General features: G+C 39.9%; 1 protein-coding gene across 1 annotated transcript in view; it reads right to left on the bottom strand.

Annotated features, from left to right (window-relative positions):
• Positions 1-3265: 3265 nt before the first annotated feature.
• Positions 3266-17985, bottom strand: part of LOC111861008 (RAC-alpha serine/threonine-protein kinase) — a 45617-nt gene continuing 30897 nt past the window's right edge. Inside the window, exons 11-14 of the mRNA XM_023845257.2 lie at positions 15793-16007; positions 15458-15545; positions 13123-13225; positions 3266-5376 (exon numbers count right to left, since the gene is read on the bottom strand). Coding sequence (XP_023701025.1) covers positions 5297-5376; positions 13123-13225; positions 15458-15545; positions 15793-16007 — 486 coding nt within the window. The 3' untranslated portion in view covers positions 3266-5296. The remainder of the gene's footprint in view (positions 5377-13122; positions 13226-15457; positions 15546-15792; positions 16008-17985) is intronic.

Here is a 17985-nt window from a genome sequence, read left to right on the forward strand (position 1 = left end):
ATCCCTGCATAGATTGCTGCCCCCCTCCCCCCGGATAAGTGGCAGAAAATGGATGGATAGATGGGTGGGTGGGTTTACTGATCATTTTAAACAGTCAAAATACAGGCAGTGCTCCACAAGACCAGTGATTCTAGGTGGAAAAGCTTGATGAACTAGCATAATATCCAATATCAATAACTTCTCTCTCTCTCCCCATCCATCCAGCGTATGGAGGGTGGCAGGACTATCCTATGTAGCACAGCACATACAGGCACAATCATACACTATACAACACTACTAGAGACATCAGTTGGTAACTGCATGTCTTTGGACATTTCCTACTTGACACAAGGAGAAGGGGCGACCCCCCCCCCACCACACACACACACACACACACCACCACCACTCTGTAATAGTAGAATAATATAATATCCAACTTAATAATAAAACAACTATAATAACAAGCATAATAACAGTATTGTACTCTACACATACACACACACAGACACACTCACTCAGTAGTTTGGGCACAACTACCCATAGAAAGGTTTATTTGTAGTATTCTCTAGACTTTAGAATAATTATAGACATCAATACTCTGTGGCTTGGAACTCAAAAGGCTGCCAGTTCAAATCCCTGGGCCGACTGAATGATCCCAGACTGCACTGTAATCAGGATCCATCATCTGCTAATCTGCTTTTGGTATAAAAGAAACTTTTACAGTTTCTGCTACATTGGTATAATGGTATAATGAGATACCACTATCATTGTTATCAGAGATGATCAGGTGCGGTGCTACATGGATTGAAGGATCCAGGTGGATAAGCCATAGGCCCGAACTCTTCAAATCTGGACCTCGGTTCCAAATCCAGGACTTGTTTTCAGTTCTTCCAGGTAGTTAGTTTAATGGTTACTGACTCTAATTGGCCACAGAGGCTTCAAACCGGGCTCACAGGTAAAGGAATGCTGGAAAACCAGCAGTGCTCGGACTTTGAGGACCGTGATTTGAATATCCCTGGCGTAGGAGATTGGACAGGAGGGCAGCCTCAAGTGACTGCAAGGCACAGAGAGCAAAATCTCTGTGGTTTGTATGCATGCACAAAAGAGCAGCACCCAGACTGCTTAGGAGATAGTGGGTGAGGTGCTTGGGTGGGGGGGACCTCTTACAGACTCTCGGGTTGTGCTGTGAAACACTGATCCTCACATGGGGAAAAATGGTGCTACGTTGAGGGGAGTGATTGGGGAAAATGGCCTCGTAGAATTTAGATCGGAGAATGGATTGGGACTTCTGTGCAAGGCATAATGAACAGCTGCAATGTTTAACATCACTCAAACCATGCATTTGTGCGGGATACCAAGGTTTGGGGGCCCCCTATTGGCCAGCAACAATTACTACACTGGGAGGGAGGGTGAAAACAACAACCCACCTCTGATAATGAACACCTGTGTCCAAACACTAAGATGCAATCATATGATACCAGAGCTGCGGAAGGTTAATGACTGGCTTTATGGTCATGACTTGAGACCATGTGTTTTGGACGCTCGGGTGCTTGATCACCGCTTGGTGCCAAGTTGGTTTCAGTACATGAGGACAATAGTGTTCGAGAGAGTTATATTTGAGGGACACAACTTAATCATTTAAATGTGAAGGTCTGTTTTTTTTTGGGGGGGGATTAATGAAGCCAAAGTAAATATTGGTGAGTAACCGGCCCCCATGCCCCCTGGTTCCTATGCCCCTGCAGACTGGCCAGGATGACCGAGAAGAGCAGTCTGTTTGTTGGTAATGTCTGGATTAAGTTTCCACACAGGGTAAATTCAACTCACACCTCTGAGAAAACCTGGCAGTCAGAGGCCTTCATGGTGAAAGGCTGTGTACGGTGTGAGGTGCTGCGGGATTATGGGGGCCCAGGGTCCTTGTTCAGTGCCCGTATGCATGCAGTAAGAGCAGTTTCCGCATTCTTGGCATTAAGTCGAAGACGTTTAGAGTGGGTGTTGTCCTCTGGCAAAGGTGCACCTTAGAATGGCATCCTGTATAGGAGGCTACAGGTGACGTCCATACTACTTGTAGATGATTTTGCACCTTTGCTTTTCTCTGACCAGGATCTGCAGTATGTACTTGAACCACCAAGTGTGAAAGTGGGATTGAGAGGCAGATCAGTTTGACGGAGTTCATGCTGTCATGGCAACCCTAACAAGGACAAGGAGTATAAAGATGATCCCAGCCCTCCATAATACAGATCTATTACACCAGCAGTAACACAATCTACAGTAGATATCACTCCTGAGTTTTGTTTTCTAAATTAGTCAGACAAAACTTCATAGCAACAGTAGTAAACACACATGAAAGAAAGCTTCTGGTCAGGCAGACTAACGTTTCTATTATAAAGACGGCTGTATATGAACTTTGGCACTTAAATCACAAATCAATGCATAACAACAAATTAATTTAGCTTAGCAAAGGAATGCAAACCCTGAATGAAACACCTCAGTATTTTAGAGCTATGGTGCTCCAGTGCATAGCACAAATCTCTCACCTGCAGGGGCATTGATATGATTGTACAGTCCTGCCCCTTTCTGTGTGGAGTTCCTATTTCCCTGTGCTTCTATAGCTTTCTCACAGTCCTATATCCTCCTGAGAGATCCAGTAATTTAGTTTTGTCCTCTGTAGAGGACACTGTGTTTTTGCCAATATCTCTCATACTATACATGCCACTCTTATTAAGTTCTCTTGTTATTTGAAGAGGACAGTTAGCGCTTTACGATCACATGTAGGGTATGACTCTGCCAACTTCCTCTTCCGGTCAAATGACATCTCAGGAGGACACATTATATATACTGTATAATAATAGCAGGTGACTGCAGGTGGGTTGTCCATTGTTTAGGTGTGTGTGGGGTCATGTGTATATTACATTGTAAGGAACATTCGGTCCTTACAGTGTACATGTTATGGGGACATTTTTTCAGTTCCCACTATGGGAAACAATTTTATAAAAGTCAGTGAATGCAATCAAAACACTAAAAATTCCAAAAGTTTTGCCTTTTGTTTGGTTACTTATGGATATGTTAGGGCTGGGGGGCGGTTAAGGTTGTCAAAGTTAGGGTTAGGGTTATGGCAACAGAAATGAATGGAGAGCTCCCCCGAAGATATAGATACATAATCTGTGTGTGTGTGCTCTGTGATGAACCTGCCTCCTGCCCAGGGTGTCCCCTGCCCTGTGCTTCCTGGGATATGCTCATTGTGACCTTGAACTGGAAAAGGCTAAACATCACAGAATATGACATCAGCTGTACTACACTCTTGTTTTTATTGTAATTTTCTGTACTCCATTAAGAAGTCTGACTGACCTCTCATATGATACAATTCTAGAAATCCTGCTGAAACAGAACACATATACAAAAAATGCAACCCTTATTTGAAAAATTTAAGTACACAAAAGGTTGGACATATAAGGAGGAAAAAATCTACTGTTTGCTGAAGCTTTTCAGTTTGCTACCAAGGGAGTGCAAATGGGGGAAGGGGGAGTTCTAGAGAAATTGAGAGCCAGGCTTAGTATACAAGTGACTCTGCAACACATCAAGACAATATTCTGTACAAGCTTGCTAAGTGACAAAAGGTTCAAAAGATTTAAAATAATAATTCATTTACAAAACTCACAACATATATGATCACTTAGCTGGAAGTCAAAATGGCAAAAAAAAAAACACGTCGTTAACAAAAGGATCAAGGATAATAAGTTATAAAGGATGAAACAGATCAAAAAGTGCTTCCTTTTGAGAGAGTAAAACAGACTATTCACTGTGGATATTGTGTTTCATGGTCTGTGAGTACAAAGGTGACTTCATTTCTCATTAAGCAGAAACTTTATATTGCATTTACAGTTTAACTCTAAAAGTGAGTGAATATACCAAGTCTTCAATACAGTTGTGCAAAACAGGCTGGAAATGCACAAGGGAAATAACATTGCAGACCTAGAATGCATTGGATTACTACTGGACTGCTTTTGTCACTGCTGGTGTGAAAAGCCATCTTAATTAAAGCCAGCCACTTTCCTAGGCAGCAACTCCTCAGCTTTAAGAACCACACACCCAAAAAGGTGTGTATCACAATGGCAGCCTCACTGAGGCTGAACACTAGGGATGAGCGGCAGCTCAGACACCGCACCGGCGAGGCACGGCTGAAAGCACCAGAAAACTAGGCCCGAGAAGCCAAGACGGCAGGGTCTGAAGGGTCTTTGTTTGAAAAGACAAACATCGGGTAGTTAAAAGCAGAGCACTGTCCAACGGCCTGCATCAGCACTCATTGCTCACAGGTATTCGGAGCACATCAGTATCATTTCAGTGCTATTGTCGACTGTATGCTAAGCAGCCGGTGTTTACCACAGACCTATGGCACAATGCAGCTGTCTCATGCTGGTTAGTTTGGCTTTGTAGCTGACATTCTGTTGTCCAGTGGCAAACTGTGAGCATTATGAAGATGAGAGCAGCTCTCAGCCGGTGAAAAGAGGTGTGTTCAGCGATTGTACAAAATCCTCAGAATCACAGGTAGCAGGACTGGGTAGGTGAGGCTAGGCTGCAAACATCAGGCCTGCTGACAATCTTCAGTTAGGCTGGGAGTGGCTCTCATAAGACATTTCATTGTTTACCGAGGTGTCCAAGTTCCTAGGTACATGAGCTTAAAACTTACTTTTAAATAACAAAAAATGTTACATTCTCATCCTACTGAATGTATACTTAAGTTGCCTTGAACATACAGTCAGTCCAGGCATATTATCTAAATTCAGTCATCTACTTAAAGTTTTCAAAACATAAAAATAAGACGAGCAAATATGATATACAAAGAATTTAATAATTCAAACTTACTCTAAGAGCTGAATTTAATGAAGGATCTAAGATACCCCCCTTGGTGACACTAGAGAAACTTGGCGATTAGTTACAATTAATGCAAAAAGGAAAATATAAAAAAGTTTGATAGCATGATTTCTCTGGAATATATCTGAAAAGGGCTGCCACACGGTTATATACTGTCACATACTGACAAATGAAAATGAAGTAAATGAACCCTGTAGATCTGGAAGCAAATGTGGTAAAACAGTGAAGCAGCTATCAGGGGTAACAGCAGCACTCCCTCCCAGCAGTGTCCCCATCCCAGCCAGACAAGAACGAAAGACCCAAGAGAAAATGCCTGAATGGCAGTGGTGGCAGCGGTATAACGCCATATGAGGGAAAAGAGAGAAGCCCCATGATGCTTAGCGGCATGCAGTCTGGCAGGTGAGGGCAGCAGTGGTGTCGGGGAGGGGGGGATTTTGCACACGGCTCTTCATGCAGTCCCACTGGCAGAGTACGAAAACTGGGGGAAGTGTGGCTTTCTGTCACTGTCGAATGGCTCCATGTTCTCATCTACGAGCAAAAAAGGCACAGATTAAATCAGCAGAAGCCATATATAAACAAGAGATCCATGGAAAGAACAGAAACCATACTGCTATCATTAGCCCAGAAAATAACATTATCACATGCTCCACTGAACACCCACCTTGCTGCAGCATATATAAAGAGCCTCTGGTGAATTAGAAAAACATGACCTTTATCTTTAGCCATGGCTCTACTTAAAGATGAATGTGCTTTTATTTTGTGCTAGAAAAAAAAAGACAGATAAAGCCAAAAAGTCTTTTGCTGAGACATTAAACCCGGGAGAAATTTAACGGAGTATAAGCCAAGCAAAAAAAAACAACACCATAATTAATGCAGTTACAGACCAAATGGTGTTATCTAAATGCCTGGAAGTAAACCTGGAAACAAAATGTCACTCATTTCAGGGCAAGTACTTATGGAGCCCCAAAGGGTCAGGGTGGGAAAATATTTTTTGAAATAGCTTTGTGTTCCCTCGCAATAGTTTTCCAATAATAACTGTGCTGTGTTTAAAGTACAAAAGATAGACTTAATGGACTAATAAGTATAAACCTAAACTACTCACACGTTCTGTAAAGTGTGCTTTAAGCAGTGACGGCAGTGGTTAATTGTTCCCGTTTTTGCCATTGGTGATTGGGTGCGCAGCTGTATAAAGGGGTGCTGTTCCCTTGAGAAGATGGCTACACTCTTCCATTGGTGATTGGGTGCGCAGCTGTATAAAGGGGTGCTGTTCCCTTGAGAAGATGGCTGCACTCTTCCATTGGTGATGCTCTGCCCAGTCATGTTTTGTCGTCATGACCGTTTGCTGCTTGTGTGAGAGACAGGCACGACTTTGGCATTGTGCCTTGTTATTTTTGTCATTTGGTCTTATTTTTCTGTCTTTTGTAATACGAGCCATTATTCGTATTATTTGTAATAAACCTTTTGTTTTACTGAGTATTTTGTTTGTTGTGTGTTTTTTTTCGCCGTCTCCTTTCCTTTGTTAAGGTGTCTTATCCCTAGACGGGCTCTTAACACCATGTAACTTTCATATTATTAATAAATACGTATAAAAACACATAATTGCACTGTGTCCATTCACCGGAAGTGACTGTAAGCAATGGACACAGTACAGTTATTATTGGAAAAGTTTTGCGAGGGAACACACAACTATTGCGAAGGAATGCAAAACTATTTAAAAAAATAATAAATTTTCCCACCCTGACCTATTAGGGGCTCCATAAAATATGGATACCATCTCTGCAGCATCTCCTCTCCTAATATATTGTAGAAAACATGGCAAAGTCTAATCCCCTTGAAAAAATGTAACAATGCCCAATGGCTTCTCACATCTATGGAAGCCCATTTCCACCAATACGATGAAAAAAAAATGAAATCCCTTAAGTCATTATAATGAGAAACTTTCTCGAAATGACTCTCGAAATAACGACTCTCAAAATAATGACTTAGTATCTTGAAATAACTCAATATCTCAAAATAACGAGAAACTTTCTCAAAATAATCACTTAGTATTTCTAAATAATGACTTTGTATGTCAAAATAACAAACTCGTGAAATAATGACTTAGTACCTTATTGGCGCAAATAATAAAATGACCCCCCCCCTCACCCACACACACTTTCATCAACTGTTTTTCAAAAACCAAATTGTATACATAAAAATACTTTTATTTGACAAGAACATAAGAAATTAACCATAATGATTTTAGCAACCACAGGCAACTGCATTACTTAACAGGTGTATTAAAAAGCAAACGTTCTAATCAACAACGTATTATTGGGGGGGGGTAGATAATGTTACACACTCCACAACCCCAGAGGGTGTAGAATGTTTGCGATTCAGCAGACCCACTTAAAAACATTTTTTCATTGTCATACACAGAAAACAGCAGATGGCGCAAATTATCCTCCTCCTGGCTAAAGGTGGCTGCACGTAGTTAATGGGATAGACGTCATTTTAGCAATACAACGTCATGTGAGCAGTGATCCCACCTGCTGTTCATGATCGGCGGACATGATGACATGCCATGGGGTTGGTCAGCTGGACTAATTATGCAGTTATCGGCATGCTTTGTATCGCACTGCGCGCATCTTGAAGCTGTGTAAATTTATATGTGAATTTGTATATTTATGTTAATTGTAAATATTGTTATTGTGTAATGTTTGCCATGGAATGCATGTGTTGTGTAAATTGTTGACTTCAACATCTGTGCAGCTACTAGTATTAAACTGACAGTGGCTGTTAAAGAAGAGTTAACTTTAATTTTAAAAGAGCTGTCATTTCCCTTATTAAAATTACTCAACCACTCGGCACATGTTTTTTTATTCCCCCTTTTTATATGGGTCTGGTACATCAAAAATATCCTGCACTGTCAAGGGTCGTGGAGTGTGTAATATTGACCCCCGCCCACCAAAATAATATCCCTAAATAAATCATTATTTCAAAAAAGCTTATCAGTGTTTCGATATAGTGTCTCAAAATAATTACGACTTACTAAGTCGCTATTCCATGATACCAAGGCGTTATTTCGGGATGTTAAGTCGTTATTTTGAGAAAGTTTCTCATTATAATGAGTAACGGATCGTTTTTTTTTTTATCACATTGGTGGAAATGGGCTTCCATATTCACCCCTTATGGGTCAATTCAATTCAATTCAAATCACTTTTTTTATCCCCAAGGGGCAATTAGACAAGGGACGGGCAAAAACACATCAAAATCTATTTTGATACAATATACAAAATGGCTTATTTGTAAGCATCAAAATAAACTACAAAATACAGCCACCAAACAGTGTCATGACAGTGTTTTGTATTTTTTAAAGTACATTTCATATACAGTGGTACCTCGGTTCTCGAACTCACTAGAACTCGAATTTCTTGAAAGTCGAACAAACCAGTTTGACCTAGAACTCGATCTGAATATCAGAAGTCGAACCGTGAACGCTGACCTAATATGAATTGTACGCGCCAGGAAATGAGTCATACTACAATGCAACTCTTACTTGAATGCCTTCTTCACAGACGGGACGATTAACCAAATAAAGCAGCGCAACATTACAGTAACTAACAATAAATAAACCACTAACTTACGTGTACTATTAGAGCATTTATGTCATTTATTTAAACTACCAGGTAAATTAACTGAAAACCAGTTCTCACTGCTTTACGTGATATTCCGGAGAAATAGCAGATTACGCACCGGAACTGCCTGGGATACAAACGTCATGCATGTAACTAAACTCTTCAGCCAATAAGGGCAAAGGTGTGTCGTCACGGAGGCGGTTCCAGTTTGTGCAGCCAGGTGAGAGGTCGCAATGCATCTAACCGTAATGCATTGCGTCAGGATCAGAATGCGTTGCTTTAAGCCAGCGCTGTAAGCAAGTCGAACGCACCCAATGACCGGACCGGGGAAACAAACTGAAACGCGGACTTAATACAGAGGACTAATGACAACAACCAGAAACAGCTGATCACATAGGGATCCCACACGAGGTTAACTATATTTTAAGTTATATTATAAGTGGGCACTGTAATAGGCCTACCCTTTGTTGTCTGTATTTAAACGCCAGGAGTATTAGGAATAAAATTCATGATTTAGAGGCTCTTATCTCATCGAACTCTTATGATATTATAGGAATAACTGAAACGTGGATGAGAGAAAAAGATGGACAAGAATATAATATGGATGGTTACACGTTGTTCCGTAAATACCGTATAGGTAAGAAGGGAGGTGGTGTTGCAGTATATGTAAATGAAAACTTGCAAGCAAGGGATCATACTGATATAAGTAAAACTACGGAAGCTATATGGGTAAAATTAGATGCTAAAAACTCAAATAGCCTAATTGTCGGTGTTTGTTATAGAGCAACTAATGTAGCTGCAGAGGAAAGCAGAATGTTATACATCCAAAACAGCGCTGCAAGAATCCTACTGAGAGCAAAGAAATTTGAACATATTACTCCCATCCTCAAATCTCTTCATTGGCTCCCTGTGTCTTCCCGGATCGAGTATAAAATTCTTCTATTAACCCATAAATGTATTTATGGTCTGGCACCTTCATATCTCCAGGATTTGATGAATTTGCAAACCTCCAACCGCATCCTCAGATCATCAGGTAGTATGCTACTTCAAGTTCCCTCTACTAAGCTGTGTACTATGGGAGGTCGAGCTTTTTGCTCTGTTGCCCCACAGCTATGGAACCATCTTCCTGTCCAGCTGCGAGTTACAAAGAACCTGGACTCTTTTAAAGCAAATTTGAAGACTTTTTTATTTAAGAAAGCATACAACTGCTAAGATGTCATACTTAGTAGTAGTGATATTATTTTGATTTTATGGATATTTTTAACTTTGTTGTTTTTAAATGTGGCACTTTGAGATTTTGTTAATGAAAAGTGCGTTATAAATAAAATGTATTATTATTATTATTATTATACAGTAATATTAGGATTATGAGCAATAAAAATGATGTGGTAGTTATGGGTGATTTTAATCTACCAGGGATGCAGTGGGACATTGTCGCTGGCTCTTCTGAAAATGAACTGGAGATGGTGGAATTAGTACAGGATTGTTTTTTGCTCAGTTTGTTAACACCCCTTCCAGGGGAGATGCCATTCTTGATCTTGTTTTCTCTAATAACCAGGACAGGATTGGTAAATTAAACGTTTTAGAACCACTTGACAGTAGCGATCATAACATGGTTAAATTTGAGGTTAAGCTTAGTGCCCGAAGAGCAAAGTCCAAATCAAAAATATATAATGTTAGGAAGGCTAACTTCAATTGTATGAGATTAAAACTAGAAACTGTGAACTGGATGGAGCTAAACAACAAAACTTGTTGAAGAGGCATGGGAATTTTTTAAAAGCATATTATTGCAAGTGCAAGAGGACTTCATACCTGTTTCCAGCAAGAATAAATCTAGGAAATTGCAACCTAGATGGTTTACTAGGGAAATAAAGTATAAAGTAAGGAGGAAAAGGGCTTTGTTCCAGAAATGGAAAATAACTGATGATGACAGAATAAAGCAAGAGTATCTAAATCTACAGGCTGAGTTAAAAAATTACATTAGACGAGCTAAAAGGAATGTCGAAAGGAAGATCGCATTGGAGGCTAAGGATGACGTTAAAAGTTTCTTCCAGTATTTTAACTCTAAAAGAGCTCTAAAAGCTGAAATTACTAATCTGCAGGATAGTAAGGGTCTTATAATTGAAAACGACATTGATATAGTAAATGACTTCAATGATAGTTTTGCACGGGTATTCACTGTTGAGGACACTAGTAACTTACCAGTTCTTATTACTAATCCAGCATCACCTATAACTAATATATATATAACTGAAGCTGATGTTTTGCAAAGCCTAGCTAAGCCCAAAATAAATAAATCACAGGGCCCTGATGTCATCTTACCTATAGTGTTAAAAGAGAAGAGGGACATTATTTGCCGACCCTTAACTTTACTGTTTCAAAAATCCTTATCTGAAGGTGTGGTACCTTCTGATTGGAAGCATGCCAACATAACGCCCATTTTCAAAAAAGGGGATAGAAGTAATTTGTCAAACTATAGACCAATCAGTCTAACTTGTATAACTGGCAAAGTTATGGAGGCTATAATCAAAGAGAAAATGGTAGATTACCTGGACTCAAATAACATTTTGAGGGATAGCCAGCATGGATTTAGGAGAGGTAGATCCTGTTTAACAAATCTGTTGGAGTTTTTTCAGGAAGCTACTCAGGAAGTTGATGATAAGACGGCCTATGATGTCATCTACTTAGATTTCCAAAAGGCTTTTGATGTTGTCCCCCACAAGAGGCTCTTACTTAAACTCAAAGCGACAGATATTTTAGGAACTGTAGCGACCTGGATTGATAACTTGTTAACAGATAGGAAGCAGCGAGTAGTTATAAGAGGCACAATGTCACAGTGGGCCTGCTTTCATAGTGGGGTACTGTACCGCAGGGTTCAATTTTAGGACCACTATTGTTCCTAATTTACATAAATGATACAGACACCAATATATACAGTAAACTGGTGAAATTTGCAGATGACACCAAGGTGGGTGGTGTAGCAGATACTGAACTAGCGGCTCAGCAGCTACAGCGGGATCTTGATTTAATTAGTGACTGGGCCGATACCTGGTAGATGAAATTTAACATAGACAAATGTAAGGTACTCCATGTAGGGAGCAGAAATATAAAGTACAGGTATTTTATGGGACCTACTGAAATAAAGGTAGCTGATTATGAGAAAGACCTTGGTGTGTATGTTGATGCTTCCATGTCTCATTCTCGCCAGTGCGGGGAAGCAATAAAATGTTGGGGTATATCTCCAGGTGTGTGGAGTTTAAGTCAAGGGAGGTAATGCTAAGATTATACAATTCCTTGGTGAGACCTCACCTAGAATATTGTGTGCAGGTTTGGTCACCATATCTTAAAAAGGACATTGCGGCCTTAGAAAAGGTGCAGCGTAGGGCCACAAGAATGATTCCTGGTCTTAGAGGAATGTCATACAAGGAAAGGTTAGTTGAGCTAAATCTGTTCAGCCTCTAGCTAAGGAGACTGAGGGGGGACATGATCCAGGTCTATAAGATTCTAACAGGTTTGGATGCTGTTCAACCAAATAGTTACTTCAGCATTAGTTCAAATACAAGAACTCGTGGCCATAGGTGGAAATTAGCGGGAGAACATTTCAAACTGGATTTAAGGAAGCACTTCTTTACACAGCGTGTAGTCAGAGTATGGAATAGTCTTCCTGATAACGTAGTGCAAGCTGAATCCTTGGGTTCCTTTAAATCAGAGCTAGATAAGATTTTAACAACTCTGAGCTATTAGTTAAGTTCTCCCCAAGCGAGCTCGATGGGCCATATGGCCTCCTATCGTTTGTATAGTTCTTATGTTCTTAGGGGGCGTGGCACACAGAAGGAACGGACGATCGGGGCAAGACAGGGGTAATGTTGAATAAGATCTTTATCGTTTTGGAAGCCATTAAGAAAAAAATGTTCTTCTTGTTTTATCCTGTTCATTTTGTGTGGGCCTGTTAATTTTGAGGGGCCGGGAACCAATTAATTGGTTTTCCATTATTTCTTATGGGAAAAATTAGATCAGAACTCGAACTTTTTAGGATTCGATCCGGAGTCAAGAAGGGATTAAGTTCGAGAACCGAGCTACCACTGTACTTCTATATCTGCCATGTTCCTTCACAGGCAGCCTGACTCAAATGGCCAAGCATAAGAGCAACATTTTTCTCATTGCTTAATGAGACAATACAAATAAGAAAAATAACAAAGATCAAAAATTCTGAAGAGATTCACTCAGCAACATATTAAACACTTCAAACACGACTAGGCCTGAATGAAGTTTGGTTCAAAACAGGCAATCACCTATTGTTTAAAATGACCATTCATTAAAATGTCTGAATAAACTAAACTTACTCCTTGTGCAAGCACAAACCTTTTACACACATAACATGACACATACATTGAAGTATCTTAAATTTTCAAAAATACAAAAACACTGAACATCAATGTATTTTGATACAAATTACGTAATCATTTTTATGAAGTCAATACAAATTACAAAATACAATTTTGTATTTTAAATAAATTTTTAAAATACATGTATCAGATATACTGCCCATTCCTGCGAGAGACCCAGGCTAAAACTACTACTGAACTCATTTTGCATGCGTGTGTTATTAGCAGAAAATGAAATGTGAGTAGTGATGCAGAGCTGACAGGTAGGGTACCTTGTCCCGGAGGTGTGATGGTGATGGTCTGTCCTGTAAACTCCTCATCAAAGTATCTTGTGTCTGTTTCTGAAGTAACCTGGGGCTTGAAGGGTGGGATGAGCTGAAGAGAGAATGTTTGCAAAGAACATGTAATATCGTGCATTAGGTGATGGGCACAGGCCATATTATCCTTCACAGAGACAGCATCATTATTACTATTGTTATTACTAGTACTACTACTACTTATTATTATTATTTACAATGGCACCACTTTTAGGGATCACAGTTATAGTGATCAACTTCTTATACGGATCAAAAAGCTTGGGAGAGAATAATTCATGTTCAAATACTGTTTAAATAATTTGCTTATAGTAATCAAGCTTACAGTGTTCATTTTGGTTCTTTTTAGACATGACAACACAAGAATAAAATTTAAATTGAGGTAATTTTTTTTTTCACTTTACTTTGCCTTGCTGTAAACCATCTGCATCTGGCTAGCTACCTGAGGCTAATGGGGCAGGCACAGAAGACATGACGGGAAAAAGCTAGTTTCTCTCAATGACAAATATAGTCTCATCAAAGCTTATAACAAACCACCAAAAATGAGCCACCAAGATGCAGCAGCGAAACTACAATAAGTGCTTTGAAACAATGTAACATTGTGAAAATGTGCTGTATAAATAAAATTTAATTTAATTGAATATTATGTACGGTACTGCACTGCATTATAGCACATTTGAATTATAGAGTAATTTAATTTGTACAGTATTGTTATTTGAAAAAAGTTTGAAAATAGTTGTACTGTATTGTGAAATCATCAATAAAATTAAGCAAATATATTATATTCATGTACTGTAATAAATATGCAAATGATAATTAGATGGTAATCTGCCTGATACACAAAGAAGAAAAACATCAGTTATATTGATCATCTGCTTATAGTGATCAATTTCACCCAGACAGATGTCAGTGTTTCCCCGACCATTATATTAGGGGGTCGCCTCCCACCCACCCTTGAAGGTCAACTTAATTTTATTTAATCTTATTTTCTAATAGCGCCAGATCACAACAGAAGACATTTAAGGTTACCTTTCCTATGGAACAGGTCTGTACATTGTCCTTTTTTTAAACAAACTAAATAGCCTTATGTTATTTATCTTATTTACACAACAGCTTGTCATTTTTGTCTCTACACGGTCGGGCCTTTACAATTCTCCTGTACTCTCTGTATCGCGCATGGCGGAGTTCCGCCCCGATGCGTGCAAACAGACACGTGCACACACAGGTGAGCACACTCCACCAGCGGACAGAGAGCGCGTCATAAAATATGTTCCATCAACCACCTGAAAAGCAGAGAAAAATATCTGCGTTTTTTAAATGCTCCCAGGGTGGTGAAGATGGCAATGCTCGCTCTCCTGTGAGTAGCAGCCGGAGTAGCTCTCCTATTCCGGGTCCAAGAACAGAAAAGAGCTCAAGTGCTGCACGCCCTGCCCCTGACAAGCAGCAGAAGTTCAGTCACCAACGGATGACAGGTTTTGACAAAGTTTGAGATCGTAGCCCAACTTATTTCATGTGTGCTGTGCTGTCTTATCAGGCGCCCTTAGTGTATGCGGAGAAATTGTGTGCTGCGAGGTAACCAACGCGAGCCCATTGTTTTAAGAACTAATTGAATAATAAAGTATTGTTATTGCTTCAGTTTGCCTGATTCTGAGTGGAGTGTTCTAATCTATGGGACCAAGGATAGGTGGTGGCAGCCGAACCTGTTGTTCACCGAGGTTCCAAAATAGCCCTCTAGGGGCAAGTGAATATTTATGACACTGTTCTGATGTTTAATGACTGATGTCATTAAAAGAAACACATGAACACCATGAATCCTGTCGGTGTCCATCTGCCCCCCCCCCCAGGGGAAACGCTGGACGTGATCACTATAAACAGTTTCCACTGTTTTATTATTATTATTGCCACTACTTCTTCAATATTATATTATTATTATCATCATCATCATAATCACTGTTGCTGTTGTTGTCGTCATTATTATTACTGCTGTGTGCCATGTCTCCTCACTGAACCAACATTTATATTCTGGCACTCATCACTTAGTGTAATACAATGCTCAACCAAAATAGGAGGCGAAGTCTGTCTAAAAAGAGTACATTATTTATCCATCTGTATCTGTCTGTCCCTCCTTTATTTCATCCTGTCCATTTCTCCCTTCCCCCTATCTATCTCTCCCTTCCTTCATGCTGTTCTCTTATGTTGTGTGGTTGTGTGTATTATCTGATCCTGTTTATAACTGCTGCTGTAAGAGCTGAATTTCCCTTCATGCAATTACTAAAATCTTATTAGGGATTACCTTTTTCTCATAAACGTCCTGCCACTCAATCCCCGCAAAGAACTTGTGCTGCATGATCTCCTTGGCATCATCTGGCCCACCACCTAACCTGCAGGACAGAGAGGAGTACTGAATACTGTTCCATATATGTTTTTTTTCCTTGCAACAAGATCATAATTTCATTTCAGCGTATGACCCATGGATCATATATCCAAAAATAAAAGGAAAATACTTTGACTTGATGTTCAGAACATGACTGGAATCCCTTCTGACACCATAGTGTATTGTAGATGAGCGGGCTTATCCCAGTTCCCCAGATCAGTCGTGGAGCTGACAGGCAGGAGGTGGTCACTTACCTCTGCTTGGGGTCTTTCCTGAGCAAGCCAGTGAGCAGAGACCGTCCATCAGGCCCCAGGTTGCGAGGAAAGCGGATATCCTCCATAAGGATGAGCTCGAACAGCTTCTCGTGGTCCTGGTTGTAGAAGGGCAGGCGGCCGCACATCATTTCATACATGACGACACCCAGGCCCCACCAGTCCACTGCTCGTCCATAATCATTGTCTTCCAGCACCTAAGAAGATGCACATAGCAAAGGAACATCAGCAAGGTAGAAGGGTGGGTATCAATAGGATGAGTAGTTCAAGTGTCAAGAGGCATTGAGGAGGCACTGAGGAGTCAGTATCGATGCTACTGGGGTTAGAGGGGACGCCGTCAGCTAATCAACAAAAGAACTGCGGGGTCAACTCTCCCATGGCAGCGTAGCTCTATGCTTTTTTCACTTAAGCGTAGAGCTGGGTGATATGGCAAATATAATTATCATGATATTTTTTCCTGTATTGACCGATATCGATAATTATCAATATTGTAGTTTCACAATGCTGTTACATAAGAACTTAAGAAATTTACAAACGAGGGGGGGCCATTCTGTTCCATGTAATAATGTAATCAAAATAATAATAAAAAATATTCTGACAAATAGAATGAATACATTGAAATAAATATTAGTAAACAAATATTTATTTTCCAACAGATTTTACTGTTTAAATACAAAATTCCCTTAAAATTATAAAAGGTTATTGATTTTCAAGTATTCAAAGAAACATAGCTCAAATGAACAAAACCATATAATAATGTAACAATGTGCAAAACTGTATAATATTACAAATATGTTAAAGGGCAAACATAAAATAAAGCAGGACTGACTGCAACAAGTATCTTCCTCTATTCTTGGTCTTTTAAAACTTTTTAAAATTCTGAGGTAGAAAAGTATCTAAACCAAACAAAAACAGCTATTCAAAAAAATGCCAAATCATGGTTAGATTTTTTTGTTCGGTGCTGCAAAACCTCACCACGCGTCACCATGTCACATGGTACAAAATCCTCGCAAGAGCAAGATAACTTAAGACAGACTCTCAGCACCTCTCAGCTAGCTGCACAAACTGGAACCGCCTCCGTGACAACACAACTTCGCCCTTATTGGCTGAAGAGTTTAGTTACACGCATGACGTCTGTATCCCAGGATGTTCCGATGCGTTATCTGCTATTTCTCCCGAAAAGCACGTAAAGCAGTGAGAACTGGTTTTCAGTTCATTTACCTGGTAAAATAAAGTTTAAATAAATTACATAAATGCTTTAACAGTACACGTAAGTTAGTGGTTTATTTATTGTTAGTTACTGTAATGTTGCGCTGCTTTATTTGTTTAATCATCTAGTCAGTGAAGAAGGCATTCAAGAAAGAATTGCATTGTACTCTGTACATGACAAAAACTTTGAATCCTTGAAATACATGTATTTGACCTTTTTCCTGGCAGCTATCTTTTTACACAGGGCTACTATGCACAATAGTTATTTTTTTTCCACTGCTAACAGTTTGGATCAGGAATTGGTTATTGTAAAAGAAGTAATGTGCATGTAAGTGATATTTGTATAGATTTATCTACACCCTTCTGGCTGTGCTGCCATTGCAATCAGGTCTTGCAGACTACGACAAGTAGAAGTTGTCCGACTTGGCTGCAGTCAATTTATACTCCACCCCTGCAGCCGCCGGCAGATCGCGCTCCACGTCGCGTCAGCTGCAGACAGACCCAAGCCCAAGTCGAACGCACCCACTGCTTCTTTAAGGGAGGATGGGCAAAATTACAACGTCGTCAGTGATTGGCTGTTGTGCTGGCGTTCAGTAAACCTCTGCTCGATAGGCCATCGAGTTGCATTCTCTAAAACTGAGCAAACTTGGTTGATCGAGTTTTATAGTCTGTGTGTATCATCGTGATCGTCCTCATTTTTTATCGATAAAAAAAATCGAGATCGTTTTATTACCCAGCACTACTTAAGCATATTTAATTGTCGACTTAAGTCTGGGGTTTACATGTGCTTAGGCTTGATAGTCACTTTTGGCAAAGAAACACCAAAATATAGAGCTGTCACATGTAAATGACCCACAAGTGCATTCTGCCACTGACTAAAGCATTTTCATTGCATTTTTCACTATGTGCTCTGGAGGGCAGTATGAAGTCTTGTGCCTCTTCATGGGCAAATGCAAAATTGCAGTG

The sequence above is a fragment of the Paramormyrops kingsleyae genome, chromosome 19 (assembly GCF_048594095.1).
Source record: "Paramormyrops kingsleyae isolate MSU_618 chromosome 19, PKINGS_0.4, whole genome shotgun sequence".
Classification (NCBI taxonomy): domain Eukaryota; kingdom Metazoa; phylum Chordata; class Actinopteri; order Osteoglossiformes; family Mormyridae; genus Paramormyrops; species Paramormyrops kingsleyae.